We start from the raw sequence: 9,078 nt of genomic DNA on the forward strand, positions 1-9,078 counted from the left end.
CGAAATCTAGTCTTGTTAGGAATTCTAAAAAAGTTGGACTCTCTAATATCGCTTGAAAAGTTTCTGCTTTATATATATGTATTGATTGATTGATGATTGATTGATTGATTGATTCTTTGCTGAGTCATATATGGCCGAGCGGTATCTTTTCCTTTCCTTTAATTCCCTTAACCTCCCATTATATCGTCTCTAACCTTCACACTTCATCTTTAACAATGTCATCATTCATACATCATTAACATAATCAAGAACAACAATTAAAGATGAACTATTTCTCTCTTTAATTTTCCATTGATTTAGTTTACTTATTTTAGTTAGTAATTTACATTGATTGAAGATTTGATGTTTCTACCCTAAAAAAAAATTTGGATTAAACTTATGAAAATGACTAATCAATTGATGATGTACTTACTGAGATGGTCTACTCGTTTGACCTAAAAGAAGTACAATTAATTTGTTAACGAGCGAATAGAAAACATAGAATGACGGTGGACCATAATACCAGCAAACTAAACAATTGATGCACCTCAACTTCCATTTGCATGAGTACTGAACCAACGAGAACATCAAATCACTGCGGACCATAGGAGGATCGTGGTTGATTTCATGCGTGCACCTGGACATCGTCGTGTATTGTGCACGAACACACCAAGGGGATTTCATGTGTGCTACACAAACTGCCCAAGGCGGCGTCGTCGTTGGTATGTGAGCTGATCATGGTGGTGCCATAGTTGGTATACGGCCAGATCATGGCGGCGTCATGGGCATCACACAAACATCACCTCCTTTGTCTTATATAAACGTATCATGCTTCACCGTGGTTCATACATGAGCATGCGAGAGGGGGAGAATATCCATTGTTGTGTATAAGCAGTTTGATTTTTTTTAGTATCCGTCCCTTAAATTTAACTGTACTATATCAAAATAAGGGGATAGAGATGACAAGGTTAAAATTGGAATGTTAATATCAAAATTTGTGTGATATTAGTAAAACTCGATTGATAAAAAGCAACACCGATTGTCTATAATATGTTGCTAATACTACATGCAACCCAAGAACAAGGCTGCATATTACATGCAAAAATACTATTCAAATTTGTAAGCACAGCACAGCAGGCAGATCGAAGCTGCTCTGCAGCTCTCGCTATGGATTATTACAAATATCCTAAGTAGCCAACATTCATTTATCATATCAACCAAAATTCGTAAAACTATAAATGACTAAAGCTTTCATACTACTCAAGACAAGTGCGGAACCAACAAAATCGCATCAACCAAAGATCAGACTCTCAGCAATAGTATTTAGCTAAGCCGCCACCAATGCCATGTGCTCAATCAGGTCTAAAACACGGTTGCTACAAAAAGGAAGAGACAACCAGTTAAAGCCAAGAAAAAAGACATATTCCAAAAGTAGTTAGATCGGTAAGATACGGAGATAGAATAAACAAGTACCTGTAACCCCATTCATTGTCATACCACGTAACCAGCTTCACAAAAGAGGAACTCAGACCAATACCAGCCTTGGAGTCGAATATGCTTGATCTAAGGACAAGCACCACCATTATAAATTCAAAAACCAGGGATAATTTCACTCATACTTCTTTTCTTTTGATAGCATATATTTTCTTTTTAGAAAAGCTTTAATTGCAATGTCACAATTATACCCTCACCCTTCATCCCACCATCTCTCTCCCCCCATGTTAGTAAGTTGAGGGTATTTAGTAACTTTATACTCAAGACTCCACGTTGCATGTTTTTCTTTCATCATTGTGCAATAAGCAAATGTGTACAAATTCAATGGATTTGAGGGAGTATTAAACATAGATTCTGAATAGCAGTCGCCTGCCAACAAGGTTACACAAACTTACATGTGAGACCAACTGATTTACTACAATAAAATGACAAATATGTACAAGGATTTAGGTTGGTGAGACATCTCATACAAGACAAAATGACAAGTTCACACTAGCTTTGATTACTGTGTTGACAATATTAGATTACTTTCACAGTTTGTAGTTTGCAGCTAACACCTATGAAATTAATGTATGCACAGGCACAATAATGTAAAAATTTGAAAGGAGTGTGTGCATGGTGCACAATTATTTTATCTTGTCAAAAAAAAAACACTGAAGAGATACAACAAAAGAGGTGAGCTAAAGACAGTGGCCTTATTTAATGAGAAGTAACCATAAACACATAAGGGAAAAAAAGGTGGAGAACCATACCTTGAGTCACCAAGAAAGTCATTTGAGACAACATCGTCCTCTGTGTATCCAAGAATGCCATTCAGTGGTCCTTCCGAAGCAAACCTGACAGAACATATATCAGGAAATTTATTACACTTGCGCTTTAGATAAACCAAGAAATGAAAAAGGATTAAAGAGACAAGGCATAGATAGCGCTAAAAGATCCCAAGAAAAGGTGAGACATACTTGACAGCAGCTTTTACGTCTTCATAGGTAGCACTTTTTTGAAGTCTACAAGTCAAATCCACAACGGAAACATTTGTTGTTGGCACTCGAAATGCCATACCCGTAAGTTTTCCATTGAGCTCAGGTAAAACTTTCCCAACAGCCTGAAAATGAAGACAACGAAAACAACTGAGGATGAAAGAACACAATACTAAATAGTTTACACTACATCATTAGCTTGCCCATTACCTAAACAATAATACATACCCACTCGAGTAATGGATAAAACTAATTAATGATGTTCATTTCAAATGTATTTGCTGAGGTTCAGTGTGGTATATCCTATAAGCACAGCAACAACATTACCCGAGTACATTAAAGGCTCCCCCCAAAAAAGAAGTAAAGGAGATCCGATGTACACAGCTTTACCCCTATATGTTAACAACGGAGAGCAATTGTCCATTACATAAACAATAATACCCACCCATTCGAGTAATGGATAAAACTAACTAATGATGTTCATTCAAATATATTTGCTGAGGTTTAGTATGGTATATCCTATAAGAAGCACAGCAACAACATTACCCGAGTTCCTCAAAGGCTCCTACCAATAAAGAAGTAAAGGAGATCCGATGTACACAGCTTTACCCCTATGTTAACAACCGAGAGAAGTTGTGAAAGAAAAGCCCGAAGAGTATATTTTAAATCATCTTCTAAAGCTTGTTTGGATAGGATATTAGAAAGGATCGGAGGAGAGGGGAAGACCACTCTATTTCCTTTCAACTAACTCCGTGAAAACAGGACTCTAGAAAAACACACATGCTTCATAGCATAAGAAACACAATCTCTGTAACCCAAGAGGCAGGGTTTTATACATCAGTACATCAGCATCATGCACATCAGATAAACCAGTGCAGTAAAGAGGACATCTGTTGAGGGAAACTCTATTTCCAGGAACTCAACAAAGTGACAATACTACCCACAATGTGCATAAACTCCACCACCTGCCTCCATAGCGTTACCTTCAGCAAGTTGACAACATCGGAACTAAGTAACTAGCAATGTGTCAATGTCCTAGATAAGTCATTAGTCATAACTATCTCCCGCACCCCGTAGTCTAAAACCGAAAATATTCTCCCAACATTTCCTCTATTATTGGTGATTGCCTAATTGGTCACATTTGCTGGAAAGTGAACTTGAAGCCTAACCAAAAAGCTGCAAAGATACCATACAATACAGCTTTATTTAAAATTGTAATCAATTTCTAACAAAATCGAATAGAATATTTATGTTCTGAAACAGACATTTCGGAAAAGCAAGCTGAAATAAACAGTACACTATCTTTAAATTGACCTAGAACCAATTATTAGCATCAAACGAAATTACGTTGAAGAGTTTTAAAATTAAATTAATTACCCTAGGGTTATAAGTATACGAAGATAACCATACCTTTGCTGCTCCAGTAGAACTAGGGATAATGTTTTGCGCGGCTCCCCTGCCACCTCGCCAGTCCTTCATAGATGGTCCATCAACAGTTTTCTGTGTTGCTGAAACTCAAGAACTCAGATGTCAAAAAAGCCGACAATATGGAGGTATGCTTTGTGCCAGTAAAATGCTTTCATGAATGCACAATTTGCTAAGGGAAAGCTAAGTTTAGGAAAGGTGCAGTTAAGATGACCTGTAGTGGCGTGCACAGTGGTCATAAGACCTTCAACAATGCCGAACTCCTCGTGAACCACCTGAGCCACAACAGCATAAATAGATGTAGAAGCAGTTGGTAATATTCAAAGATAGTGTGGATGATGTAGAAGAGAGAAAGTATATGAAAGAGGACTTGTATAATGAAGTATTCATTTTTCATGCTCTAAGACCAATGTAGACTATGAAGGCCAGAGAAGAAGAGGGAAAGAGGGAAGTGAACCTTTGCCAAAGGAGCTAGACAATTGGTTGTGCAACTTGCATTGGAGACAACGTCCATGTTTGCTTTATATGTTCCTTCGTTTACACCTACCACGAACATGGGTGCATCGGCAGATGGGGCTGAAATAACTACCTTTTTAGCACCTCCCTGTAGAATTTTTTTATTATTCAGGACAGCGTTCAAGGGGAATACAACTACAAAAATGCTATGAAAAGGTGTAAATGAAACTTGAAAAAAATGATTAACAGGAATATAACACCCACCTTCTTGTGAGCAGCTGCCTTCTCCAATGTTGTAAAAACTCCAGATGATTCAACAATGTATTCAACACCATAATTACCCCACGGGATTTCTTCAGGGTTCCTGTAGAACAATGCTTAGCCCGCATTCATAGTTTAAAAAATAAACTCTAGGATAATTTACCATATGACGATGAAGCGAGTGTCAAAATCATACCTTTTGCTTGTAACTTTAACCTGTTTCCCATTGATTTCGAGAGTTGAATCATCAATTACTTCAATGGTACCGTTGAAAACTCCGTGAGTTGAATCATACTTAAACATATAAGCCTAACCATGAGAAGGATGCAAAATAAGAATATTTTAACCTTGTTTCATTAACTAAAAGAACACAAATGTAGCTTAATAGCATAGAGAAGACCAAAAACCCTCTATATACCATGTATTTGGCATCGATAAAGGGATCATTCACAGCCACTACTTCCAAATCATCCCTAGATGTTGCTATCCGTAGGACTAGCCTTCCGATCCGACCAAAACCTTGTCACGAAAACAAGTTAAGCAACAATCATTTGATATCCAAACAAACCACACAACCCATTAGGAGTTGACATATCAACAAATAGAATGACATGGCCAGGATATCAATCCCACAGTTGGATACAAATACTAAAAATTGTGCAAGTACATGATAACCCTCCACTTTTTCTTTTCTCCTTAACCAAGTGGCAAAGAAGGACAGGTGAAAATTAACTTAATACTCTTAAGCATGTTATAGTGCAAATTTGTGTCTTTACAACTAGGTCGCAGCGACGAAAACTTTGCCTAAAACCATCTATTTTACTGAAAGCTTGAATCTTAATGCTACCTAGTTGAACATAAACATGTGGACTACAAGCAAACCTAGCCATAGAATGTGAAGTCTGGACAGGTAAGCGTAATAAAACATGGGATTTTAGTTGCTCATATAAGCCCAGGTCATTTACAAATTCATCATGTATGTCATTCTAGTAGAATATGGTATGATTCTTGTTTCAGTCTCTTCATGTATGTCATTCTCTAAAGTCTCACCACTATGGCTGATAGCACCACTAAACCTCAATAGCTAAACAAAAAAGAGATACTAATCCTTTCCATCAGGCATCAATGGCAAGGTGCTGCGTTGGTGTCCATGTCAATCTCTTGTCCATTCATTCTTAAAAAATTTCCTCATTTCCAATTAAATTACTCCACGTAATTTCTAAACAATATACATTTAACCATTGCACTACATGCGGAATTTTCAATTAAACCATTTCACTTCGAAGAAATCTTGAATGTATTTTTTTAAACCCCATCAACCGGTAGATTTAACATTCTCTACTTCTCATATAAAATTTCATATGAGAAGTTTATAACGATCAATATCCCAGGGAACTTGTAACTCGTAAGTGTCGGTCTGTCGCTAGGGATGGGAGGACACGGAAAATACAACGAGGCGTGCTACATTTTTTCATCTTCCTGCCAAATTTAAGTTTTACCATATTCCCTACTTTACTCAGTTCTCGCTCAAAGTTTGAAGCAAAAATATTTATTTCATGAATAGGTAGCTGTACAACAAATTCTAAAATTGGAATAATAGTGTAGTGCGTAGTGTAGAGTAGGGGTGCTAACGAGCCGAGCCGAGCCCAAGCTTGAGCTTGACCTTGTGCTCAAGAATCAAAACTCGGAGCCAATTTCGAGCTAGCCGAGCTTGAAAAAAATGTGCTCGCTATCAAGCTTGCGAGCTTTAACACAAGCTCGGGCCAAATTCGAGCTCAAATCGAGCCTATATATAACGGTTAATATTTTTTTTCTTCCGATATTTTCACTAACAAGGCTTGAAAGTTATATGTAAAAATACTTGGCAAATCAGTGAGACATTTGATATGTGTGATACAAAGATATAATCATGATAAAATATTTTTACAAAATATAAGCAATATCTTATCTAATCACAGAAGTTCGAGCCGCTCGCGAGCTTTTTGAGTCGAGCTAGCGTTAGCTCAGGCTTGACTCGTTAGCCCGAGCTAAGCTTTGACCGAGCCGATCTCGAGTTACTCGCGAGGTCTCTTGTCTCAATCAACCCTGGTGTAGAGCGTAATTAGTGAAGTACAATTTATTATACTATTTCACTCTCCATAATAATCAACCAAATGCACACATGTATCAAATTGCATTGCAATGAGTAGTTCCATTGGGAGGGTTTACCATATTTTTTGAAATTTTAGTTACACAAACATCTCCGTAACCACTATTTGATTATTCCTTACACCATTTCAACAGTCATATGAGCATGTGACCTCTAGTTTAATATTACATATCATGTGATAGAAAAACACAGGCATAATAGAACTATAGATGCCCGATCCGAACAAAAAACACATACCATTAATTCCAACCTTTGTCTTCCCACCACTTTTTGATTCTGAAAATGAACGAAAATTTTAACGTATTAGCAAGCCTAACATAATCATGTTGAGGTGTATCAACACTAGGGGAAAATTACAGTGGTACTCACTTTGAAAAGTTGGTGGAATGTCAATAGCTGTAGCTTTGACAGGCTGAATGCAAAAGGGCTTAGATTTCCTGTTTGATGCACACACAAGCAACTCTGTAAATCCTTGTACTGGGTGAATAATTTAGTCACGCTATGACGATGTAGAAAATGTCAAGATACATGTCTTAATGACCTTTATAAAACAATAGAGATATTTTATCTGAAACGAATTCCAGCTGAAAATGCAAATGACACTTAAAACATGATAATGAATACCGCACCTAATCGGAGAAGATGCAATTGGTCTTGTATAAGACCCTTGAGCCCACTTCCCTCTATAGACTACGACCTACTATAATCGTTTGTAAATTGTGATGTATGATTAGTGTTTGCTGTAATAGTATTAATTGGTGTTTGTTCGACGGTTAGAAGACAAATAGTGTATACTAGACCATGACTGGTAAGTAGACGTGTTTTGATTTGTAACTTTCCGGCTGACAATGTCGCTTCAGTTGATCGTCAATTAATAGATTGGTAACAGATACTGAAGGCTACTACTACTACTAAAACTTTTACATCAAGTTAGACGGATGATTTCCATCATCTCAACTCTATTAAATATGAAATGCTCCGTATCAAATAAAAGAAAACGAAGAAGAAGCACAAATTCTAGAATAAGACGGCTTGACACCATGAGACGGTCCATTTTTTATAAAAAAAGATTAGTCATTTGTATCGCTAATAAATGAGTTTTCTTTTTAAAACAATGGAACCGTGTCACGCAATAGTTACTAAGGAAGAAGAAGAAGAAGAGGTTGACCTGAGAGAGGATGCGTTAGGAAGAGCATCACCAAAAATGACACTGTGACTCTTGAATGATGACGCCACTTGTGTATTGAATCCACCATTGTTGACCTGAAGAATTACAAAATCCAAACAATATAAAATCCGTCAAATAAAAATAAATGTACAGTTGCTCGTTTTTGGTCTAAAAAGACAAGAAAACCTGAGAAAGATGGGAGCGGAGATTATCGGAGAGAGTAAGGGAAGGAGCAGATCGTAGGAGAGAAGAGAAGGCCATTTTGCGAAGTAAGGAATAAAGGAAGGCGGAAGAATGTATGAATGAATGAATGAATGAAGAAAAGAGGAAACCCTAGATGATGATTCAAGAATTTAACGGAGAAGATAGTCAACAACAAACAATCAAAAAAATAATGGGGAAATGTGTTATGGTTTTTCTTTCATTTAAAAATGGAACCAATGCACAGTACTCAGCCTCTTCATGTTTATGTTAGGTGGGTGGGGGGAACTTTTTCTGTTTTTATTTTCCGTTAAAGGAGAAGAATACGATTTCCTCAAATTTCTGTTTTTTATTTTAGGTTTATATGCTCTCCTTTGTCAAATACTCTATAAATTTATGTGAAAATATTTTAATCACAAAAATAAAAATATTTTAATCACAAAAATATCATTTACGATAATAAAATTGAGCTGGATTTGTTTCAAATTAAGATCATTTTCTCTTTATTTTTTTAAATGTTAGGATTTCAATAAAGCTGAAATCGATAGCCAAATTCATTATAATCAACCATTATTGACCCTTACCAAATATACGTCTCCTCAACCACCCAGTTGAAATCACTTGTCCCACTTTTATATCTCATCTTCGGTCTCACTACCTTAAGATCTTGACACATCACACATAAGATAATAGAAATGGTAATAGTATATATATCATAGTGCTTATATGTCAATAGAAGAAGTGATGAGACACAAAATGGGACAGAGAATCTACACTGCTCAACCATCACCAACCTACTTCCCTACAACCATCACCATTCCTCATTGCCACAAACCCCTCGAGTCACCATTCACCACTATACTCTAACTTCAACCACCAACTACAATCACCTTAACTAATTTGTATCTCCCATGTCGTGGTATGTTCTCAAACTAAACACCTTAAAAAGATCTAAGTGAATAGATAAT

The 9,078-nt window shown here is 36.6% G+C and overlaps 1 protein-coding gene across 1 annotated transcript; it reads right to left on the reverse strand.

Moving 5' to 3' along the window:
* Window positions 1-973: 973 nt before the first annotated feature.
* LOC141611875 (glyceraldehyde-3-phosphate dehydrogenase GAPCP2, chloroplastic-like) lies at window positions 974-8,446 on the reverse strand. The gene is made up of 14 exons (XM_074430526.1): window positions 8,096-8,446; window positions 7,910-8,004; window positions 7,111-7,178; window positions 6,979-7,017; window positions 5,011-5,111; window positions 4,789-4,901; window positions 4,596-4,695; window positions 4,333-4,479; window positions 4,090-4,150; window positions 3,861-3,958; window positions 2,433-2,575; window positions 2,226-2,309; window positions 1,453-1,542; window positions 974-1,355 (listed from the first exon to the last, which is right to left on the reverse strand). Exons 1-14 carry the CDS (start codon window positions 8,168-8,170, stop codon window positions 1,307-1,309), a joined length of 1,263 nt encoding a protein of 420 aa, XP_074286627.1. The 5' UTR covers window positions 8,171-8,446; the 3' UTR covers window positions 974-1,306.
* Window positions 8,447-9,078: the final 632 nt, after the last annotated feature.

This window comes from Silene latifolia, chromosome 11, assembly GCF_048544455.1.
Source record: "Silene latifolia isolate original U9 population chromosome 11, ASM4854445v1, whole genome shotgun sequence".
Taxonomy (NCBI): domain Eukaryota; kingdom Viridiplantae; phylum Streptophyta; class Magnoliopsida; order Caryophyllales; family Caryophyllaceae; genus Silene; species Silene latifolia.